This window comes from Manduca sexta, chromosome 2 (assembly GCF_014839805.1).
Source record: "Manduca sexta isolate Smith_Timp_Sample1 chromosome 2, JHU_Msex_v1.0, whole genome shotgun sequence".
Lineage (NCBI taxonomy): Eukaryota > Metazoa > Arthropoda > Insecta > Lepidoptera > Sphingidae > Manduca > Manduca sexta.
This window is the reverse complement of record NC_051116.1, coordinates 9101960-9126238: the sequence shown is the minus strand read 5'-3', so window position 1 is coordinate 9126238 and position 24279 is coordinate 9101960. Positions and strand designations below refer to the sequence as shown.

Below are 24279 nucleotides of genomic sequence, written 5' to 3'. Positions count from 1 at the left end.
ATAAATAAATCCTTTTTATCAATTGATGACATGATATATTGAATATTCGTAAAATTAATGTGGTTGCGTTTGGACTTGTTTTAAATATGTGTAAGTTATTTAATGTGATTGTAAAAATTTATTCTAATTTTAGATGATAATAGTGAAGTTATTCTTGGAGTATTTAATTTTTATTATAGCGTATATTTTTGGTTTATTTTAAGGCGACTAAGGAGTATGTTTGTGATATTTTTATGTACTCTCGGAGGCGTATCGTATTAGTGCGTGCGCGGTTCGACCACCGCTCTAAGGTCTTAGGTGCCCAGGGCGAAGTGATTAGAGTTTTTCTGCTCAGTATCTCGCTAAAGTCTGAAATTTATGAGCGATATCGCAGCAGCTTGCTCGCAATCACATGATGAAACGAAAAGTGTGTAGGTACCTTGATTAAGCCTCTGCCTACTTCTTCAGGGATCAAGGCGTGATTTTTTTTTTATATCTACTGCTCAGCGTTAAAATACTAGTAAAATATGGTGGCTGTCACCCTTAAAGGAAAAGAATAAGGAATTAGAAGGCTTCGCGATCTCAATTACTACAATAATTAGTTCAAGAATGGAATAGACTCCCGTGATAAAGGTCCACAGTTTCAATACGTAAGAACTGAGGTGTGTGGATCTACCAACCCCCACTACGCCATTGTGGTGAAATAATACTGCAAGCAATACTCCGAGGACGCACAGTGCGCCCGAATGCACAGTGTTAGCAAATTTAAACTTTTCTTTGGCTTTCCTCAGCTTTATTTATTTTGAAATAAAACAATTTATCCGGATTTTATCACGGTCTTTATATTATCATTTTCTCCAAACGTTTCGAGACTTTGCATTTTTCTAATGAGTTCACGCCTCACAGTGCCTTGAAGTCTTGCAGCCGGTCTTTTGGGTTCCGATTTAATTAATTATTATAATATAAAAAACGGCGATGTAATCCGAGAAATAGTTTTATTTCAATGATTTTTATTTTACTTGCGGTTAAAAGCTAATTTTTTTTTATGTTACTACAACAGTATCTCTTCACTACCATATGTTAAGTAAAATGCAGCCAAATTTCGAATCGCAAATTGTCATTCGTACGCTTTGATTTTTATCTCTCTTATATATATTACATTATTTTTCCATCGGGAAAGCTTTTAAATGAATAACGGATCCATTTGGGAGTTATAAAATACGGCTATAAAATTTATAGTGCATAAAACGGCATCAAAGTTAGGTTACTTCAAACTATTGTACGTGAAATGTTTGTACATAGATCTCTAGTTCTCCACGATGTTATTCCTTACTGGAGGGTTTTTTTTAAGTCCTGCAGTCAACACAGGGAGAAACATGCGAATAGGGTACTGGAATAACCTGGCTTAACGATAGCAGAGCCTGGAAGAGAGATAGGGAATATTTAGGGAGGAAAGTATGGGAGGATAGGAACCTTTTTGTAGAATGGGCTGAGATGAGAAGGAAGGGAATGCTCGCGAGCCCTCATAGGCCTAAATATCTTAACGATAGCAGGGCCTGGAAGAGAGTTGGTAGGGAATTTTGGGGGGGGAAGTGTGGGAGAAGAATAGAAACCCTATTGTAGGATGGGCGGAGAGGAGAAGGAAGGGAATGCTCGCGAGCCGTCATAGGCCTCAATATGTATTAACAATCATGAGGTATACACACTGCACTGTGTGCAACAAATGTCCTCCATGGATGCATGGACGTGTATTCCGTGTTGAGAACGACCGCAAAGGAGGGGAGGGGGAGTTCCTGAGAGGAATAGCAGAGATGCGCCGTGAGATTAATGCATCCACTTTTTGTTTAACTTTGTGTTTTATGTGGTAAGAGGCCTACCACCGTATTGGTCATAGTTGAAATTTTCGAATCGTAAAACTTAGAAAGTTCACGCGGCCCAGATTGATTCTCTAGTCTCTAGAACCTTATAGTTCACTCTTTTTCTTTGCAATTAAGCCAAGGAAACGGTCAGTGTTAAACCACGATTAACCGTTAGTTTAAATCATTAACGTCTGTAAATTTGGATCAACCCGCTCGTCTTTTCCAGTTTAGATAGCTTGAGGAATCAGACGTCTCAGATAGTAGATTTATTACTCTAGAATATTCTATAAAATAAAACCTAGATTTATTGCCATCAGCGACTTTAAATTTTATTGAGATTTGATTGTACCAACACAAATCCAATCATAATGGGATCAATCATTCTAAGCCTACTTATACACTTATGACTTATGTCATGGATGTAATTTCGTATTTGACTATGTTTAATTTTGTACATTTTATTATGTAAATAGCAATTAGTATAAAAAAGAAGTCCTGCTGAAAACAGAATTAAAATTCGATAAGAAATGAGACAGTAATTATATTTCAAATATTGCTGCGTGCAGGAATGGGCGCGAAGTATGGATATCGCTCTAAGAAACATCTTCGGAACATTTTAACAAACTCTCGCATGTTAAATAGTCAAGTATCGCAATATTATTATTTCTTACGTTTTATTATGTCCGGCTAAAAGACCTGCTGCCAGAATTCACGACACTGTGAGCTCATTCTGCGTAGAACGGACCGTCATCATCATTTTTTTTTATTTTTTATTGTACAATGTAGGTAAATATTATAACATTTATTTTTGACTAAGTACTCCTCAGTCCGCCTAATGATCATGAAGGCTGCAGAGTCTTCGAAACCAAAGAATATCGGAAAAATAGTTTTAATTAAATATTATTAAGGCATAAAGCATACCACAGCTTTCAAATCGTATCTGTATCTACAGTTTATATCAACACTCCAAAAATAATATGCATTAAATTTTCTTTTAATCTCTGCCTACCCACAATATGGATTAACTGCGCTACCTGTTCCTAAACCTTCAATATATCGTTCAGGGTTACTACTCCTGCTGGTGTCGCCATGCCTCGCATTACGAGACATGAAACCACCGCCTCCCGTCACCAGGTCGGCGCACAGTATTGTGGAAGGCTATGTGCCGGTCCGCCTCAACCATTTCATGGCGGCGAACACAGAGACCTTTCCTATGGTAAGTCTTTTTTCAATTGAGTACGAAATAAAAATTAAACCGCCTTCAAAAACCACTCAAAAATAATTTCACATAACAGGATACTGGATACCAATTTTGGAGTCGGTGCCTTATTAAAATTGCTAGTGAAGCTAGATAAATACATGAAAATGACTTCTTTGCACCTGATGGTAACCGCGATGCTGTTCAGATAGAGTAATGGCAACAGATGGCTATCTCATTCGACACAATCATGCCTACTAAGATGCTTCTTCACGCTTCAGCAAAAGAACATAGGATTATAGAACGAGGGAACACGCGCCCAGGCAAATTATTCCAAAGCCTGATAGTAAGGCAAAGAAAAGAGCTGCCGAACCTGTTTGTTCGGGCTGTGATGGTTTAAACCATAATATAGATTCGTTACAATCAGGTTACAATCTAGATCTTTAGTATTTTTTATTATTACCAAATAAGGCCAGCATACCAGCAGAATAATTAATAAGTGGAATTTATTTATTAACATTATTTTACATCAGGGAGAAAATATAAACAGAAATAAAACTAACATAATAATAACATATTATATAATTGGCGTTCTTATCGCATGATTTCTACTATAATTGTCTCTCTTCTAGCGATACTACTACAATGATGAATTTGCTCGCCTCGACAATAATATCGTGATCTTCGTGGGCGGTGAGTGGGCCATCTCTCCTGACTATGTGCTCGGTGGACTGGCCTACGATCTAGCCGAGACCATGAATGCTGGCCTCTTCTATACTGAGCACCGGTACTATGGACTGACTAGGCCTAGCAGGTAATTATATATCTTTAATGGTATGCCCCTGGTACTTTGAAAACAAAATCACGTTCGAGGATGGTAGAGCATTGTGTGTTCTATACAGTGCACTGGTTCAATGGAAGAACATTGCGAGACGGTAACTGAATGTCTTTCATGTTATGGTCTCCTGGTACCTTCAGAAAAAAATCATCTTCGTGTTATGCATAATATGGATTAATTTTATTTATATCATGCACTTTTCCGAAAAGCTTACTAACGGCTGATTTATCAATGGTTAACTAAAAGTTATCCATTAAATAAATTATAACCTGACTAAATGTAAAAGTGAGAAAAATTTACACATCGATACATAATATACATATAAAAGTGACATATACATATAAAAGTGTCATTTTTAATTCGTCGGTGTTGTACTTCATATCCGGTGTTTGAAAAATCAGTCCTTAATATTTTATAGTTTCCTGGTAGCTTAACATATTATTCTACCGTAATTTTCATAGTGGCAGATTTCATCTCTATTTTCTATTTGTATGCTATTTCTGTCTTTATCAAAGCAAAGCTAGAGTTCATTTTTGTTTATATTTTTCGTAATATAACATTCTGCGCTGTGACGTCACGCACGAGCGATTAAGACTTAGGAATATATCATATCTTAAGTTAAGATAAGCCGCGTTCACACCGAACGATCGTAAACCGCTGGAGATAACGCGCGCGTGCCGCCGAATCGGAATCGTCTAATTAATTGTTACCAATGAGAGGTATCAATGAATTAACACCGAAGTGTAAGGAAACAGAAATATAGAAGTATAATTAGATTCTCTTTTCAAAAAGCTTTAATTAAAAGTAGAGGACATATTAACATCTTAATTGACATCATTTTTATTGATATATAATATATAATATGAGCCCTGTATTATATACTGTCCCGAAATTGTCACGAATTTAAACGCTCGCAGTTTTGCCTGTATAGAATTCGGTTTGTGTACAAAAGTTAATAAATATCCTTTGTTTCTGCTAAAACTGTGAACCAAATTTCATCAAAATCAGTTTAGTTGGATATATGTAAAATCAAGACAGAATTACTGTCGCTCTTATAATGTCGATTACGCTTCGGTGAGAACACATTGACTAGTTCATCGAGCACGAGTTTGTCTATAATGTGAGGTAATTTCGCGAGACAAACGGTCCCGTGTTCGACTCTGGTCGTTAGCGCACCGCACCACTTGCTATCGGTTTGGGGAACATTTAGACTCGTATGTAGTCTTTAATTAAGTCTGGTTTCGGATATTGCACATCGATTCAAATGTAAAAAGCTTTTTTTGTTGCCTTAGTAGGCAAACGAGCGAATGGTCCACCTGATGGTTAGCAGCATCCACCGCTCATAGACTAAAGCAATGCTAGAGGTACAACCAAGCAGTTACCTTACGGAATTTAATTTGAAGAATTTGCCTGAACTTATGTACATCTGAAACCCCGTATTTTCTTCATGTTTCTTTCATGTTTTCGAGGATATGTGATATTTTTTCGCTTCTTTGCTAGATCGAGAGATTTTAAAAACGGTTTATTATTGCATTATATTCCCCTGATGGTATATACTTTATGGGTTTTTGTAATAAAATTTGTCCGGGAATGGATCTGCCAGTGTTCAAGCCGGTCCTAAAAATGCTAAATGGTTTCTACAGCTTGTAAAGCTTGGGTTGATTCCATATTTAAGTGTATAAGAGCTGGAGAATAAAATAAAAAACACCTTTTTTTACCTATTCCATACTTTCCCTTAAACCACAACCTATGCAAACCAGGCCACAAGTGAAAGGAAGTTAGATAAATTATAATTCGAACAAAGGACAAAATATAACAAATAATTAAGTAAAATTGACCCAAATTAACTGAGACTGAAGAAGTGGGTAAAATTAGTATTCCTTATCCACCATTGACCTAATTTGAAATGTCTTTGTTATTCCGAACCTAATACCGCGCGGTAACAAACTCTCTCAAAACAACAATCTCCACGCAAAGCTGCCCAGAAAAATATCGGTTCCTCCTCATGCATACTAAGAGGATTTGACAAACAAACCGTTGCGGTTACTAACATCCTTAATATGTGGTTCATAAGGGCTATAATCATCTACCTCAGTTTCAGTGATTAGCATTGACTATATATTTGACCAACATACATTTGCATTCGTCTGTAACTTTAATACCAAATAATAAGAATCATTTTCGCTTATTTTGCTACATAAGTAGGTAATGAAACTCCTAATTACACACTGTAATGGCATTCAAGATGGCTTTTGGAAGATTATCTTTAGATGCAAAAAATATCGTTAAATAAGGTAGTAATTAACTATTAAACGTAATGAGGGCGATTAGCGAATTTTAAATTGTATTTATATCGGATTAGAAATGTTTTTTGTTTAATTAGAATGCGAAACTCGTTTCATTGTAATCGCACATAAACAGCAGCAAAACCATTAAGTACTTTAATTAAAAATAAATATAAGTACTAAATTGGAATCATCACATACATATAGAGTATATTATAGAATTCTTTTTGTACAAGATAGGTTTCTTGTATCCAAGAGTAAGTGCGGATCGGTACCAGCGCAATACTTCTTGTTGCCCCGCAGCATTGTACAAGGGCTGTTTAGGGTTCGAAGGACCAAACCAAACTCTCAAGCAACCGATTACAATGTCTTTGAAACCGCGACTGAATATGCAAACTGCTACTTGACAGAAAGGCAGAAGTAGTTGGTAATTGAAATGGTCTCTAACTGCTTAGCATCAGAAATGTTAAAGATAATGTATGCTACTCAGGTTCGCTCTCAAGTGAGATAGTTGAGACGCTGTCGAGTAACAGTCAACATCTCAATATCGTCGCTGTTTTATAAACAGATACTAACATCTCAAATGATATTTTAAGTCATACCATACTTTTGTCTAAACAGCATCGCTTTTTCAAATAATTAAAAAAAAACACATCATCACGCATTTATCCCCGAAGGGGTATGCAGAGGTGCAACCAAGGCACCCACTTTTCGCCGAGTGTATTCCGTCCCAGGATATGATAGGGGGCGAGCCTATCGCCATATCGGGCACAAATTCCAGACTCCGGGCTAATATTGAGCAGAAAAACCCAAATATCACTTTGCCCGACCCGGGACTCGAACCCAGGACCTCAGAGCACTGCCGTACCGCGCATGCAGTACAACTACGCCACCGAGGCAGTCATTAAAAAAAAAAAAAAAAAAAGAAAAAAAAAAATATGAATTAATTAGTCCGAGAAGATTGTAAATGCTTAGCAATTATAGTTCGTTTGAATATGGAACGAAAACATCGTGAGGAAACTACTTGAGAATTCTCCAAAAATAATTTCGAGGTATATGAAGTCTGCCAACCCGTAGGCCACCGTGGTGGACTAAGGCCAAAATCCTATCAGTGGGAAAGAAGTCTGTGTCCAGCACTAGACAGTATATAATACAGCATTGATATTATTATTGTTATAAGAAGATATGACACGAATTAAAAATGATAACATCAGTATAGTATATGATTGCAAGATTAAATCCAACGGAAGCGAGCCATCGTTTAAGTCAGTGACCCATGAGTGGGCAGGTTAATTGTCCATTGGTCGCTTGACCCATGGGTCGCATGAGCTGGCCAGTTAACATTCAAGGGTTTCTAAATGAATCACATGAATTAACTGCATAGGCCTAATGGTAAGTTAGAGAAGGGATACGTTCGATTTCTCAGTTGGGTACTTAAAAATATACCAATAAAAGATTTCATGATGTATCATAATTTTTTGTCGACAAATTACGTCCTATGACGCATTTCTTTATATGTTTATATTATGTGCATGGCTATTTAATTAAAAATGGTAGAATTTTATTAATTGTTTTCCTGAAACGTATGTATTGCATAAGTCGATGACATACATACGAAAGGCGAAGATAATCACTTAGTTGGGCCGTTAGCTTATCTGTCTGCGGAGGCATTAAAAATCTAGAATGCAAAATACGAAAAAATAGCAACATGAAATTCACATCATAGTAAAATCTGACTTCCCTAATTGTGATTTTTTATTATTATTTAGACAGAAACAATAGGTAGGGTAACAGTGACTTAAATTGTACCCTATAATTATATAATAATTAATATTTATTTGTATTAGATCTCCCTATACATATAAGAGAAACTGTTTATGATTATGTCGTCCTGTAAACAACATTTTAGTCGCCAATGTGCGAGAATGTATAGAGTCTATTTTAATTTGACGAATTAACTCGACCCAATAGAGAAGTCTTTAGTTAGACGTAATATTACGTCCTGCCTCACCACGTCGTCGTTGTCGCACTCGTCTAGTCCACGCAAAAAATATTTCAGAAATAAAATCTCTGAATTGAAATATTTATTCAAATGACATATTAATTCATAATAGATATTTCCTTTGTTTGTTTACAAGAAAAATATTTGAAAAACAATTGTTAATAAGTATTTGTGGCGAAAATAATTATAACAAACATGTGTATCGTGACAGTTAAGTGGTTACAAATTTATTTTATATATTATTTGTAATAGAAAAAAAATTGTAATGTTTTCGTCTTGTTATTTTTTACAATGGCATTGCGTAAGTGTGTCGCCGGAATAAGCCTGTGTTTATCCGGTTCAAACAGGCCGACATAACGGTGTCGACTGTCGAGGGGTAATCATCTCTTGTCAGTCGACATTCTATTAGACTCCCTACGCTTACCATCAGGTGCAGTAAAGTCATTTTGACGTGCGGGAATTAAAAAAAAAAGAATTGACATCAATCCGACAACAAATACAATTAAAAATAATTTATCGCTAGCGGGATAAAAAAAATCCAAGATAATAAGTACCTTATGTGCTATTCCAGATTATAACTTATCTCTATGCCAAATTTCATCCAGTTCGGTTCAGCCGTTCCGGAGTGATTGAGTAACAAACACCTGAACTTTTGCATATAAAATTGTTAAGAGCCTGTTTTACTTCTGAATAAATGCTACTTGTCACACGAATGCATAAGTCGACCAAATACAAAAGTCGCACTATCTATGCTCGCACGTAAATTGTTATAAAATGTGTACTATCATCATTAGCTGATTAATAATATTGTCAAATAAAATTTTCTTTAAAGTCAAATAGACTCATGTCCCATATTGTCCAGTAACAGTATTTGTACAATATTGCATGGTGACAGAAATAGACTTTCCATGGTACCCAATACTGGATCTCGCATACGAAAATCGACTTTGTAAATATAAAAATATTTGTTTGTTATAGCAACACTAGTGTTCCTTACCTGCGGTTCCTGAGTGTAGACCAAGCGCTGGCGGATCTCGCGCAGTTCATCCAGTATGTGAAGAGCGACCAATTCTACAACGGACGGCACAGGTGAGGTTCATAATATACTGGGCAGTTAACGATTATAACTCAATATTATCTTTTAGATTTCAACTAAATATTTTGTCATGCTGTGTACCTGCTCTACCTTACTGTTTTATTGCATTTAATGTTATAATATGTAGTGCTGTTGGTGAACCTTATTATAAATAAATAATTGTGCCTGTGGTGACCTCTACAAGGAGTTTTGTCTCGTCTCTCGTCTCAATCATCTCTCGTCAGTTAACATTTTATTGGACCCCATTCCACTTACCATCAGGTGCGGAGAGGTCACTTTACCTTTCCCATTTAAAAAAAATCCACAACCAGAATCGTGCACATTAAATTTTAAATCGAAAATATTACTATTAAAGGCATATTTTCCTAGAATTAGATTTAATTAACAAATAACAACTACGCAAATCGATTGACGTAGTTTTACTCGAATAGTGGGAATATGTAGAGTTTCCATTAATAACAAAAATAACTTTATCTCGGTTTGGTTGTTTTGTTTATTAACGTAAGTAAACATCTTAGTTCATTCCTAAAAGGGTAGACAATACAATTAACTTACACATACAATATGTTTTTTTATTGCTTTGAATGACGAGACGAGCTTGCCGTTCGCCTGATGGTAAGCGATACGACCATCCATAAACAGTAGACACACTTTGAATTACAAAGTATTGTTCGGTATTCCACTGCGCTCGCCATCCTGAGACATGAGATGTTAAGTCTCATTATGTCCAGTAGTTGCAATGTTACTTAAAATATCCTGATGGGTCTTTTTGGTAATTCCTAATATAACTGTTTTATATTGTACAATGTAGATGCAATTATTTGTCTAAAATAACTCTTTCACTCAAAAGATTTTTCACCTAATAAAAGTTCTGACCTTTCGCTTATTTATATTACCAATTGATAATATAAAAATGGAGAAACTGGTTGTGACGGGAAAGATCAAGGGCAAAAGACCCAGAGGTCGAAATCCGAAGAGATAGTCAGACCAGATCTCCGAACTGCTGGAGATCCCCATCAGCATTACCCTTCATCAGGCGACGGATCGCACCAACTGGAAACAGATTTCGAAACGCAGGAGTCACTGTCCTCAGTAATGTAACGATTAAGAAAAATATAAAAATAATAGAGAAGAAATAAATAATTTATTGTCTAATTTCTTTATATTCTATTAACTGATTTCCTGGACTATTTTTCCCCCAGGAACGCCCGCGTCGCCCTAGTAGGATGTTATCACTATCCTCAGTGATGGGGGGACTATTGAGAAGAATATAAAAATAAGAATCGAGATGAAATAAATAATTTATTGCCAATTTCTTTATATTATATTAACTGATTTCCTGGACTATTTTTCCCCCAGGAACGCCCGCGTCGCTCTAGTAGGATGTTCGTACGCGGGCTCCATGGCGACCTGGATGCGGGTCGCGTACCCTCACCTGGTTGACGCAGCCTTTTCCGACAGCGGCCCTCTGCACGCCCAAGAAGACTTTCCTGGTGAGTACATACATACATAGTATCACGCCTCCATCTCATAGTAAGCGAAGATTGTCATTTTGCACGATTCTTGCATACTTCTCTCACTTCCTCAACCTTCATCAATCTTATTACGCATTCTCGTCGGTTCGAGGTAAGTTTGACCTAAGCTCTACTAAGTATGTCAGATATCTGACATTGGAAGGTTCCTACCAGCTCTTCCACCCACATTCGCCTTATAAACCCTTTTTGTCAGTCTCTTATCATCCATCCTCTCCGCATGCAAAACCACCTTAGCATACCCTTCTCAATTTTAGTAACTACTTCCTCTGTCATTGGTAAGTAATCACGCTTTATCTATTTTTAGAGGTAGTAGAGATTAACAAAATGTATTTTGCGAACAATGTTTGGAGTAATAGGGAGCAGGTTCAGGCCGCCATAATTATGTCAACTAGCGAGGAATAATCATCTCTCATTAGTCGACACACTATCTGGATTTTAGTGTAATTATCTTGAGGTACAGAAGGATCACTTTGTCATGCGGTTATAAAAAAATACTGGCCAATCTTTAAAAAATCTTCTTTTATAAGATTCACTAACAGATGTTAAAAGTGTAATATTAAAATAAATAACAAGTAACTAATTTTTATAGTTCACGATCTTAGGAAAAGTAACGACGAGTTATAATAACTAAGTAACAGAATATCAAGATAGACTTGTAAAGCCATATCATTCATCAAACTAGGGTCAAACTAAACTGTACTTGTTAATCTAAAAACACGCTATTAGTAAACATCTGTTGACCAACTAGTTCCTCAATATACAAAGTCACGGATGTCCCCACGGTCGGCTGAATTGTAACTAATCTCTACCGACACCCACGCGGCGCATGCTTGAACATACGGCTATTGTTTAGAACGTAATGCTCCGAACAGAATGAGGGTGAAAATGATAATAAGAAAATACTAACAGTCCTGCTTCCTATTATCTTATAGGCCTAGCAAAGTTAGCATAATGAGTGTACTAACACCTCTATAATAAATAATCATATATTAATAATTTGTTATGTTTACGCGAATGTTAGACATTAAAATAAAACTATGATTCGGATTTTATCGCGATTTTTATATTATAATTTTCTCCCTACGTTTCGAAGACTGTAGCCTTGGTGGTCACAGGGCAGGCGGCCGAAATATCGTAAGAAAATTATAATCCCAAAAAATAGTTTTATTTTAATAATTATTTTTTATAGCCTCATTGGCTAAATTGGCAGCTTAAGTCGCCAATGGGGTGAAAGGTCTTGAAGTCAGTTTCCTGTGGAGCGGCACTATATCCTTCTAAAACGATTTGCCTGAGTTTGATTGCAACGGTTTTTTCTACCTATTTTTACTCGATTTAAGTCAACCATAATACTTAGAAATTCCAAGTCTTAACAACTGCAGTCATCCAAGCCTTTTCTTCACGGATAGAGTAAACGGCATAATAATACAGTTGAGCTCTAACAATACCATTAACTACACCAATGTAAACAAATTTGGTAGATTTTCTTTTTTTTTTTTAATTGAAGCTACTAATCTGGTAGAGTAATTGGAACTGATAGAGTAGTATGCTAGTCTACTCTACTGTTCACTCTGCTCGTGTCCATTGGGATTAGAAGTATATTACCCTGGTAGATATTATTAGAAGTCCATGGACCAACCAAAAGTTCCCCAATTTACTTATCGTTTAAAATTCCAGCCTAAGTAAGAATATAGGTCCTTAATGATGTCACATGGTCTATAATAGAATTCTTTTCCAGAATACCTGGAGGTGATAGCAGAAGCCATCAGGGTACAGGGGGGTGAGAGATGCCTCGCCAGCATAGAAGAAAGTATGCAAGCGCTGGTAAAACTACTGGAGACTAGCTCCGGACCTGCCACCGTGTCTAGAATGTTCAAGTAAGATTTATATAGATTTAATCTAGCAGGCATTTGATTGATGGAGGAGTTCTAGAAGAAAATAGGGTGTTTTTTTTTAAATTTCAATTACATTAAACCATTTTTTGGGGCACCTAATCGGTTATACCTCAGGTAAAGATTATCTACCGCAGCATTTTACTTTCTCTTACAAGGTGGACAGGTAATGTCATAAACGTAGCAGGAACGCACGGGATACAGGCTATTTATAATAAGTTGGTCTGGAAATCTTCAGCAGAAGGAAGAAGAAGAATCGGCTGAAAAAATGGTCATACGGGCCAGCTTTGAGTGGCTAAAAAATAGGACGCATCAACGATGAGCAATTTATTTTTCACTATACACCACACCAGCGTAGCAACCGAAACTCCAGATTGGATACGCGTTAGGGAATGCTCTGAGTTCTTCTGGCGAATGATACCTACAGGGCCTATAAGAAGCATCCCAGCCGTGCTGTTCCATTCATGCTACAGACAGCAATTACAGCATACCGTACTTTCGGCGAGACAAGGGCACAATAGTAAAAAAATTCTTAAAATAAGCTAAGTATGCCAATGCACCTGAAAACATCCTTTCATTTGCAGGAATAAAGTCACTCATCATGTTCAGTCTCATTTCGCCAGAAGGCCATACTGCTTTTATCACATAAGTATTTTTTTTTTTAATATATTGACGCGACAAAATCATTTTTGGTCAGTTCCGGCATTGCCCGCGCGCATCCAATTGTGCCCTTGTTTCACCGAAGGTACGATATCTCAACTATTTAGATTAGACTACATTTTTTTAAGTGTAGTCCATTTTCCCCTGCCATGACAATCATAAATAGAAGAATTCTGTCTTCAGGAAACATGGACAGAAAATATATGACATCCCAGCGATAACAAAGTAATCATGTCATTATGGAACGCCGACGCTCCGCTAAAAATATACGATTTGCTAAACCCACCTCAACTGACCTTTGATGCAAATAACTTCATTTAATTGACCATCAACTATTTTTAACTATTACATAATATGACATTCTTGTAGAAACGAACTGAAGAGTTCGTTAAGAGAAGGTTTCGATTCTGGAGCATGCATCTTTTTTTTCAAATGCAGGATAAAGGTATTACTGAAGATTTTAAAATAGTGCAATAATCTAAATATTTCGGTGATGTTGCTACTCTGTATATAGAGTCCTATGGCATTTACTAACAAGCAAGGGTCTTGCTCGCATCATCATTCTCATACACTCAAGCCTTTAATCCCCTAAGGGGTAACACAGGCGCATCTAATACACCTATTTTTCGCTACATCCCGTCCCATCATTATAGAGCGAGCCTGTCTGTTCCTTGGTCTCTTAATAAGTTGTATAGTTTCCTATCCTCTTCTATTCGCTTCATTATCATCTTACCTCGTACCTAGCAGCTGCACTGTTCCTTTCAATACATTATTTTTTGAACCAATTAGCTGGTGGTAAGAAATTCGCAACTATCCGATTACGGATCATAAGATGTAAAATTTGGCATAACCTACGTGTGATGGGTTCCAGTATCAGACTGTGTTTATCCTGTTTTAAACGGGCCGGCATAATGCTGTCAACTGGCGAGGAATTGAGTTCTCATTATCTTCCAGCACCTGCACTACAATCCAAGCCTCGAGCCCGCTGGACCTGGCCACATTCTTCTGGTTCGGCATCACGGAAACCTTCGCCGGGCTGGTGCAGTACGCCATACCTGGCGATATTCCTGCGGCGTGTGCTGTCCTTACTAACGCTTCCGTCCGTGAGTATCTAACATAGAATCAACATTTTCCTTTTTTTGGGCTGGTGGAGATGTAAGTGTTCGCCACCATGTTAAGTATAATGACTATATTTAGGAGTAACTTTTGAAAATGCTGTCATTAATGAAATTCATTATACAATTATCCCTCATTGTATAATGATATGTAGTCGACACTACAACGTGTGACTCAGTTTTATGACCGAACCCTGAGTTGATAGCAACTTCTGAGAAATGAATTTCAGCCAATTTTTTATGCTTTGAATGACGAGACTAGATTGCTGTTCGTTTGATAGTAAGAGGTACGACCGCACATATTAGAAACACCTTGAATTAAAAAGCATACGGTATTCCACTACGCTCGCCATCCTGAGACATGAGATGTAAATTACTAGATCCAGTAGTTACACTGGCTACAATCGTGTTAAAATACTAGCAGAAACTCTTGCCAAATCTGTTTACCTTCCCGAACGTTGATAACTGGATCCATATTCCCAGAGGACCCGGTGCAGCGCCTGGCCGACTGGATCACGTCTCAGTACTGGACTCAGCCGTGCATCGAGTCTCGGTACTCGGAGGTGATCGCGGCACACACCAACGTCAGCTACGACTCTCCAGATGCTGACAGTAAGTACTATATAATATAATATCAGCCCTGTATTATATACTGTCCCACCGTTGGGCACGGGCCTCCTCTACTACTGAAAGGGATTAGGCCTTAGTCCATCACGCTGGCCTAGAGCGGATTGGTAGACTTCACACATCCTCGAAATTCCTATAGAGAACTTCTCAGGTATGCAGGTTTCGTCACGATGTTTTCCTTCACCGTTAAAGCAAGCAATAATTCACAAAGAATACACACGTAATTTTTTAGAAAAATCCGAGGTGTGTGCCTTTGAGATTTGAACCTGCGGACATTCATCTCGGCAGTCCGTTCCATAACCAACTAGGCTATTGCCGCTTTTTAAAGTACTATAGATACTAATTAAATAATAATTTCTTATGTTTACGCGAATTTTAGACATTAATATAAGATTATTTTGTGGATCTCGCGGTTTTTATATTCTAAAATTCTTCCAACGTTTCGAAGACTGCAGCCTTCGTGGTCATGGGGCTGAGGTGTTGGTCATCCGAAAAGTCAAAGTTACAATATCTACATTATACAATTATATTTTTTTATTCGCACCCTTAAAATGTTATTTATATTATTTAAATATAGTCAATTATAACTCTGCTGGTTCGGAAAGAAGTTATCACCAAAGAACGGGCAAGAACCTTTAGTGTTTATCTTGTCAAAATTAGTTCAAAGCTATGTACAATGCATAATACCATTTTCGTTTTTTAACACAATGATTTAACGAAATAAACATCTTAAGGAACATTTGTTCTATCTACCACCCCTCATTAAGCCAACGTTTTGGAATAAAACCTAAACTCTCTCAGTAGAGGCCTGAATTTAGCATTGGGACTGTAGGGCTGATGTAATTATTGTGTTAAGTTAGTTCATTTTGTGTATTCCTGTCACCAAGCAGAAGTATGCAATCATTGTCGTGTTTCGGCTTGAGGGATATTCTCTCTAAGTAATTGCTAAGCATTACGAGGCTTAATATCTTGTCAGGGTGACTAATTGCTCGGTGTTAGGATACTATATCTGATGCCTCAGTAATTAGGGTACAATGTCCTTCAAAATACAATTGCCTGGTGGAAGGAATAGACAACGTAACAATACCTACAACCCACACCTAAACTATTACGTTCAGAAACCTACAATCATACCTATTATACTAAAACCAAACCTTGAAAGTCAATCATATCTAAGCGACAAATGTACCGAAAAAGAATTATATAAAAATATTTTGAATCGCCATTTTATTCTGCGTCATTTGATCTAGGTTTTGTATGTCTAGGACAATTTTAATAACATTAAACTATATCTTTATAAGATAAAAAGTTGATTTGTTATGAATTTTCATATTAAATTCAAAACTTTACTCAAAAATTTACTGATTTTCGCTTAGATATGACTGACTTTCAACCGTCGCAATGGTTTATTTAAAACATAAACTTGGCGAATTTACCGAAACTAGAATCTCATCAATCCACGACACTAACGGGGCGAACAGACAATAATGGATCCCATCAATAAAGTTCCTCAGCGGAGTCAATGAATAGATTATTGTTGTAAGGCGCATCTGCATTGTAGAGTGATGTTAATTATCTCTACCCGGGATTATGCAGCCGACAGGGGACACACGGACAGGACGGATGGATAGCATGTTGGAGGATTTGTTGGCTTACCAGTGGCGAAAGGTGAAGTTTTGCGAGAATCCGACACAACAGATAGGTATTAATATGCATAAATGTGGTCTCCAAATCGTTCTAAGAACTAAATCTATATATATAAAAATGAATCCCTATTTCCCTTGGTCACGCCATCACGCGTGAACGGCTGGAGCGATTTCACTATATTTTTTTGTTGTGTTTGTTATTGTCAGAAGGATCTTATGAAAGCAAAAATTAAGGAATCTGAGCGGAACATTAGAAAATTTAAGAATAGTTAATTTCAGGGATTGATAGAATGCGCGCTGCAAATTTATAGTTAGGCGAGACAACGTCTGTCGGGTCAACTAGTTTTACATAAATTACGAAAGGGAAGCCGGTAGAAATCGGGTTATATAGACTCTTCGCCACTGCAACTTCGACTAGTAATGAGCAATAACGACGGTACTTAACCGGTACGGTACGGTAATTAACCAGTCAAAATAAGACATCTTTATGCATGTCTATTTGTTGTCAATTTGGATTAAAATCGCTTTTATGTATCAAAACTATTACACTTTACCGGTTTATTGACAAATACTGTCCTCACGAATTAATTTGATTAAGTGCACGCGTCTATAGATAAAAGCCGATAATCTCTGATAAACATTGACTTGTGCCACTAATCGACTGTAATTATCAATTTAGGAATATCACATACCAATGTTACACATATTATATACACCCCCCAGTAAAAAACAAAGCGTAAAAACATCTAAATCTGACATAATACTAGAGATCTTCAAAAATAAAATATCACGTTGTTCATTAGATTTGTACTACACTGCAGTGATGAAAGGACAAGAGTACATACATATAACTAAATTCTTGCCGGCTTCACTTTCGTCAAATTTAATTATCATTAGAAGGATTTGCAGTACGTATTTATGTATATTAGTACCTATATTACGTTGTGTCGGGTTCCATTTTAAAAAAATTTACCCTTCGCCACTGGTATACTGTACTGACCTAGTCCAATATACTCGCACACACACACACACACACAACATCACGCATTTTATCCCCGAAGGGGTATGCAGAGGCGCAACCATGGCACCCACTTTTCGCTTTTCTTTTCGAATGTACTCACTCTTACGAATAGTTTTACTTTACTATAATTACTCGTGCAAGTGCATGAGAACTTTGTTAGGAATGCAACGGATTGCCTACACAAGGGTCTGCAGGTTCAAAACCAAGCCATACTTCTAACTTTCTATAGTTACGTCTATATTGTTTAACAATTATCGTTCACTTTAACGATGAAGGAAAACGTCTTGGGGTAACCTACCTGAGAATTCTCTATAAGAATTTCAAAGGTATGTGAAATCTGCTCGCACTAGGCCAGCGTGGTGGACAAAGGCCTAAACCCTGTCAGTAGTAGAGGAGTACCATGTTCAGCGTGCTCAGTAATAAATAAAGCATGACAAAAAAATTTCACGTCTAGCAACAGTGTATCATAATTTATATTAGTTGTACTTTGTAGATAAGATTTCGTTTATTTACAACAAGGATTTAATATAATTTTTAGTAGTGTTAAATACATTTTTCCTTATCAAATGTTAGAAGGAAGTTTACTCATCGAAATTAATTGTAGTGTAACTGCGGTTAACCGAGAACTGTTACCTCACACCGAACGCTTTGTAACAAAGGTATACATAAAAGTAAATTTACAGGAAAGACAAATGAAAATAAAATCAAAACTATATGATGTATTGCTCGTATTTCGTAGAAATACTGTCACTAGCGATGTCAGTCATAAATAGAAATTCCGAATAAAGCCTTAAACACTCATATAAAATATTTGTAACTCCATCTGAGAATTAAAACCAAAATCTCGCGGTTAACAGCCAAACTAAGCACTTTGTATATTTTAAAACCACCTGTATTAAGTACCTACATTCAACAATAAAGGATTTGTAATTGTAAACAAATGACCTTAAGGTAGCGTTTACTCTTGGGTACAAAGTAGGGTGGTACGGACTACGGACGGAATGACTAAGATGGCGCGTACACAAAAAAGGTGCAATTTATGTTGCACGACCTTATGCAAGGACAAATTTTAATATTTTTCTTGTTTGGTGCCTAAATGCGGTCTTAAAAGGACTAATTTAACACCATTTTTTTATTCGTTACCCTTCCTGCCCGTGTGTCACGCGGTGTCGTCGGTCCGTACTGACATTTGATTTGCAGATTGCAGCGCCATCGCCTCTTACATTATTACCATCATCTTTAATTGTTTTATGGAATCTGCGAGACTGCGTCTCGTCCCTTTATTAAATTAATTCGGGAGCAATGCAATAATTGCTTCGGATTTTAGCGTGGCGTTGTAATTAAGAAAGTAGCTGATAATAAGATTACATGGTTATATGAGATTAGTTTGGAACAGATGGCTGTTTTTTAATTTTATATAAAACATCTAAAATATAGCAGAAACTTAAATAGCTGTTTCAAAGTATTGACCTTTTGAAATTAAGAACGTTGAATATGAATAAATGACGCACGACTAAAGCCGTGACGTTAGCGCCATTGCATTGCAAGCGTGCGAGCGATGTAGCAAGATAACTCCACTGCACCCTTGCTAATCAATTCCGGCTTCATTTTTTACCAATTAAAATTTTTGCAACTTTTATTGTTTTAGCTATTTGCTGTTACTTTATTTAGCCTACAAAATAAATTTAATATACAAAATCAATCATAAATGTAAAAACAGTTGGAAACAAATGTTTCCATTGCATAAAAAGGCCTTATTTTGCATTATACTTTGAAATTCAGGTTATGAAAGAAAGAAAGAAAAAAACATTCATTGGCCACAGATTGGGTGGTAAACATATATTACAGTAAATAAAACTTAAAATTAAAAATTATGTAAAAAGAAAAAAAACAAAATGAAAATACAGTTTTGAGGAATTTTATAGTTGAGTGAGTACCTACAGACATACGGACTCAGATACTCACCCAGGGTGTATGGTATATGTCCCACCACAACAGTCCAATAGGATCTAGATCAGCATATGCCAAACAGCAAGCTTTTGACGTAATAACGGATATACATATTTATGCCCAGTGGCAAGGAGGGCACATAGCACCAAGCGAATCTATAGCTAACCTAAGCCTATTAATATTGAACAAACCCGTCGATAGCTTATCGAGCATATTTAGACGAATATGTGTCTAGCTATTTCTCAAAAATACGCATTTCATTTAATTTGCTCTCTGTATCAGTTGTGATAGGTCCATACAACCCGATTCCTACCGGCTTCCCTTTCGTAATTTATATAAAATCTAATTATCATTACAACTATTTGCAGACCTCATTTATGCATATTCCTCCCTCTCCGTCCCATTCGGTAAATTTCACCCTTCGCCACTGTTCTGTACAATTTTTTTTCCTGCTCTATATTTCTGTTTTCCTTTCCAGTGCGCCTGTGGACTTACCAGACGTGCGTGGAGTTCGGCTGGTACCAGACCACCACCAGTAACCGCCAGCCGTTCCTTTCCACGGTGCCGCTCGAGTACTTCCACGACATGTGCAGGGATTTCTTCTCTGCTAAGTAAGATGAGCCATTTTGAAATCTAAACGCTCCCATATTTAACCGATTTCAAAAAAAGGAGGAGTTTTCGATTCAACTGTATTTGTCTTCTTTAGTTATCGCATATATTTTGTTCATGTATTTATCTAACTAAGTAGCAACTTTAATTAGTCACCGACTCCAAAATTGGTAACCAGTACATCGGAAATGTTAAATATTATTTAGTATTTAGTAGTTTTGAAGGCGTTATATTTTTGTTAAAAAGTTTTTTAATTTTTTCTCCACCAAGTAAGAGGACATGGCGTTAAATTAAAAACCTTTACTGCCAAACGCTTCGCCTTATAGTCCATGAAGACGCCGAATCTTCTATGTATCAACGTTATCCGCGCGAATTTCAACCTTATAGCATAGACGCGGTCAATAAAAAATTCCCCGCCAAAAGACGCCGCCTCGCAAATGACTTCAATTAGAACAAGCTAACTCTGCAATTAAAAGTTATAAGTAAATTCTACTATTAATAGGCAGCTTTCTTCTTGTTCAGCCTTTGAAAATCCTCTGCTGAATAAAGACCTCCCCTAAAGATTTCCAGATCATTATTTTAGAAGCGGCTTGCATGGGCAACTTTAATAACACTTACATTATTAGACCATATTTAGTGACACTTATATTATAAAAAGTTGCGGACACCCAACACCCAACTAGGCTATAGTTGGGTGTAGAACGGACTGCCAAGACGAATGTCCGCAGGTTCAAATCCCAAGGGCACACACCTCTGACTTTTCTAAAATCATGTGTGTATTCTTTGTGAATTTATCGTTCGCTTTAACGGTGAAGGAAAACATCGTGAGGAAACCTGCACATCTGAGAAGTTCTCTATAGGAATTTCGAAGGTGTGTGAAGTCTACCAATCCGCATTAGGCCAGCGTGGTGGACTAAGGCCTAATCCCTCTCAGTAGTAGAGGAGGCTCGTGCTCTGTAGTGGACAAGTATATAATACAGGGCTGATATTATTATTATTATTATATATATTATTAGACCGATTTGCTAGCCTTGTAATTATATACATACATAATATCACGCCTCTTTCCCATAGAGGTAGGCAGAAGCGAGCAGTACGCTCGATTATGGCACACTTCTTTCGCTAATTCCGCTTTTGTCAATCTCCTCATACATTCCTGCTGTTTCAGGGAACCCGCCCTTAATTTCAAATGTCAAATATCTTTATTCAAAACTTTGATACAGTCTACCCCTTTCGACTATTGGAATTGCACAAAAAAGATCTAGTTGGTTATAAATTATCCGACTTACATATTCTATTATTTTTCTAGAATCGTCTACATTGTATCAACCCGTTTCAATGTCACACAATTTATGTACACAAGTAAATACGTAATGTCAGTCTGAGTGAGATTACGAGGTTTTTTGTACATTAGTTGCGTAAAATAATTTATTCTTGTGATACATAAAAATGTACAGATTTATTTACATATATAGTAGGAGGAAGATAGATGATTTAGTACCTATATTCTGATGTTAAGAAACATATTAAGTGACGTTTAATGTATAGTGTGGGTCCTACAAAATTTCGTAGTTTTATGAGACTATCAGGTCCTGGATTTGTAAATAGACCGTATAGGCCGCGGACTATGGGCGGTAGCATCATAGGGCGGCAGATTAAAGAGGACGCTCACTCGATTTAATTAATCATTCGTTTATTTAACTTTAGTACCTTCCATAATACAAACAAGTGGAAAATTATTATGTATTTTAGAAACCTACATACATATGTATACCTACATACTTAAACGTACCTACATGGGGCGGCGGAAATAAAGTGGCCTACACTCATAAAAAATATAAATCCGGCAGTGGAGACTGATACAATACCGCATAGCGCTATGTAATCCAAAATTAAGGTTATGTGTCTGCTATTTGTACAGTCGTGATGCTCTCCATCATACGAGATGCTTGCTCCTCTCCTCATTCACTTTAAAACCTCAATCACCTGGTTAACAAAATTCATTTAATTTCCAGTTTTGACGAGAACTTACTTCGTTCCGGCATCGAGAGAACCAACTTATTCTTCGGTGGACTGACCAGGCTGCCCGACAAAGTGATTTCTGTGGTTGGTGGGCACGACCCCTGGTCCCCGATGGGGCCCAACGCCACCCACGCGCACTTCCTAGCGCCGGTGCACATCCTGCCACATGATTCGCATTGTAGAGCTATTGGGTAAAGTATTTTAAAAGTGTTTAATGGTTACTATATTTGTCTATAAAAGCCGCGATAGCCTAATTGGTTGTGGAACGGACTGCCGAGACGAATGTCCGCAGATTCAAAATCGAAGGGCACACACCTCTGACTTTGCTAAACATTATGTGTATATTATTTGTGAATTATCGCTTGCTATAATGGTGAGAGAAACATCGTGAGGAAACCTCACACCTGAGAAGTTCTCTATAGGAATTTCGACGCACTAGGCCAGCGTGGTGGACTATGGCCTAATCCCTCTAAGTAGTAGAGGACGCCCGTGCCCAACAGTGGGACAGTATATAATACAGGGCTGATTGTCTATACTAAAAGTGACCAAGTACTGTTTAGTTCCAGTAATAGTATAATGTAAATAAATAGATAAGTCTTTATTGAACACCACATAAGTATAAGGAAAACGCATTAAAACATATTTATTAACTAAAGCTAGCAACAGGCGGTCTGAAAGCTAAGAGCTCTTCCAGACAACCATAGGATGGAAATACTTCTACGGAGATATTGGGAGTATGGGTGTATATAATATACCTAATTAATAAATATAACGCATAATAATACAATTTTGTAGCCAGTTTATAACTAAGCCTTATACGATGTACGTTGTCTCAGAATGACGAGAAATGCTGTGCTTTATAAAAGCGTATTTTTAATCGTGATACAGCTTATAAAATCGTATCAAGCAATCAACATGCTCATTTTATTTATAAATAAACAAAAACTAATAAAACTAATTTCAATTTTCCAGTTCTATACATGACGATGACCCAGCAGAGCTTCGGGCAGTGAAGTTGTCAGTACTTCTTCGCATGCATAACTTCGCTACGGGCTCGGAGAACAGCGCCGCTTCGCTCACTCTCGCGGCTTCTCTTGCAGTCATATTCGCTATTCTACATGCTATAGTTTAAGCGGGAGTTAAATATCGTATTGAATTTATTGAATTCTAAATGAGAATTAATAAAGATATTGTAATATATAAACAAAGAATAAATACTCACTAAAACTGAAACTCATTTAGTTTACTTTTGAATTAGCACTTTTCTATATAAAAACCTTTAGTTCTACCCGCCAACCTATCAAGCTCATATCTTTTTTAGGCGATTACGGCGGCAGAGACGCAATTATTACAGCATCACTTCTGAACAGCGAGCAGAGGCTCAAAGAGTAGCGCGTCAGACATCTTTAGCGCAAAACTGCAATTAGAATTAGAACAGATATGCGAAATTTAAAAGTCCGAGTTCTAAAACTTGGTGCAGGTGGTCAGTGCTTTTCATTTCAAAACAGAGCATGTCGATATATTAACGCATTTTATACTCTTATAAGAACAATTCCGTCGTACATGATTGTTGCGTAATTTTAACCGTATATGCAGCGAACGCAACGGAAGCGTCGAAAAGAATAAATTTCCACAGTTTTTGCAACTTATTTCGTTATTGTTACTTATTGATTATAACTTGATGTTATATAGCATACCATCCTCGATAAATGGGCCATCCAACGCTAAAAAAAAATTTCTCTTCAAACTCTTCAGCTTTATAGTATACTCGTAGATAAGTGTATGACTAAATACAATCATTAACAAATCATAAGAACACTCATGGCAAAAGTGTATGCCCTGGTGGCACCTCCGTTAACTCCATCGTAGATAAAAGTCGTGAACATATCTCTGTATACCTTTCCAAGCACACATATAGTATGTAATAAGGATGTATATTGTAAGTAAG

At 36.9% G+C, this 24279-nt stretch overlaps 1 protein-coding gene across 1 annotated transcript; it reads left to right on the top strand.

Moving 5' to 3' along the window:
* Positions 1-23564, top strand: LOC115448587 (putative serine protease K12H4.7). The gene is made up of 11 exons (XM_030176062.2): positions 1-90; positions 2903-3054; positions 3669-3850; positions 9140-9250; positions 10617-10750; positions 12528-12666; positions 14296-14444; positions 14940-15068; positions 20179-20311; positions 22325-22522; positions 23304-23564. The coding sequence occupies exons 1-11, from the start codon at positions 87-89 to the stop codon at positions 23461-23463; spliced, it is 1491 nt and encodes a 496-aa protein (XP_030031922.2). The 5' UTR covers positions 1-86; the 3' UTR covers positions 23464-23564.
* The last annotated feature ends 715 nt before the right edge of the window (positions 23565-24279 follow it).

Excerpts from the sequence above, each read along its gene's own strand:
- LOC115448587 (XM_030176062.2), top strand. Across the intron at positions 9,251-10,616 it reads TTCTACAACGGACGGCACAG|GAACGCCCGCGTCGCTCTAG; the intron begins GTGAGGTTCATA and ends TTTTTCCCCCAG. Across the intron at positions 10,751-12,527 it reads CGCCCAAGAAGACTTTCCTG|AATACCTGGAGGTGATAGCA; the intron begins GTGAGTACATAC and ends ATTCTTTTCCAG.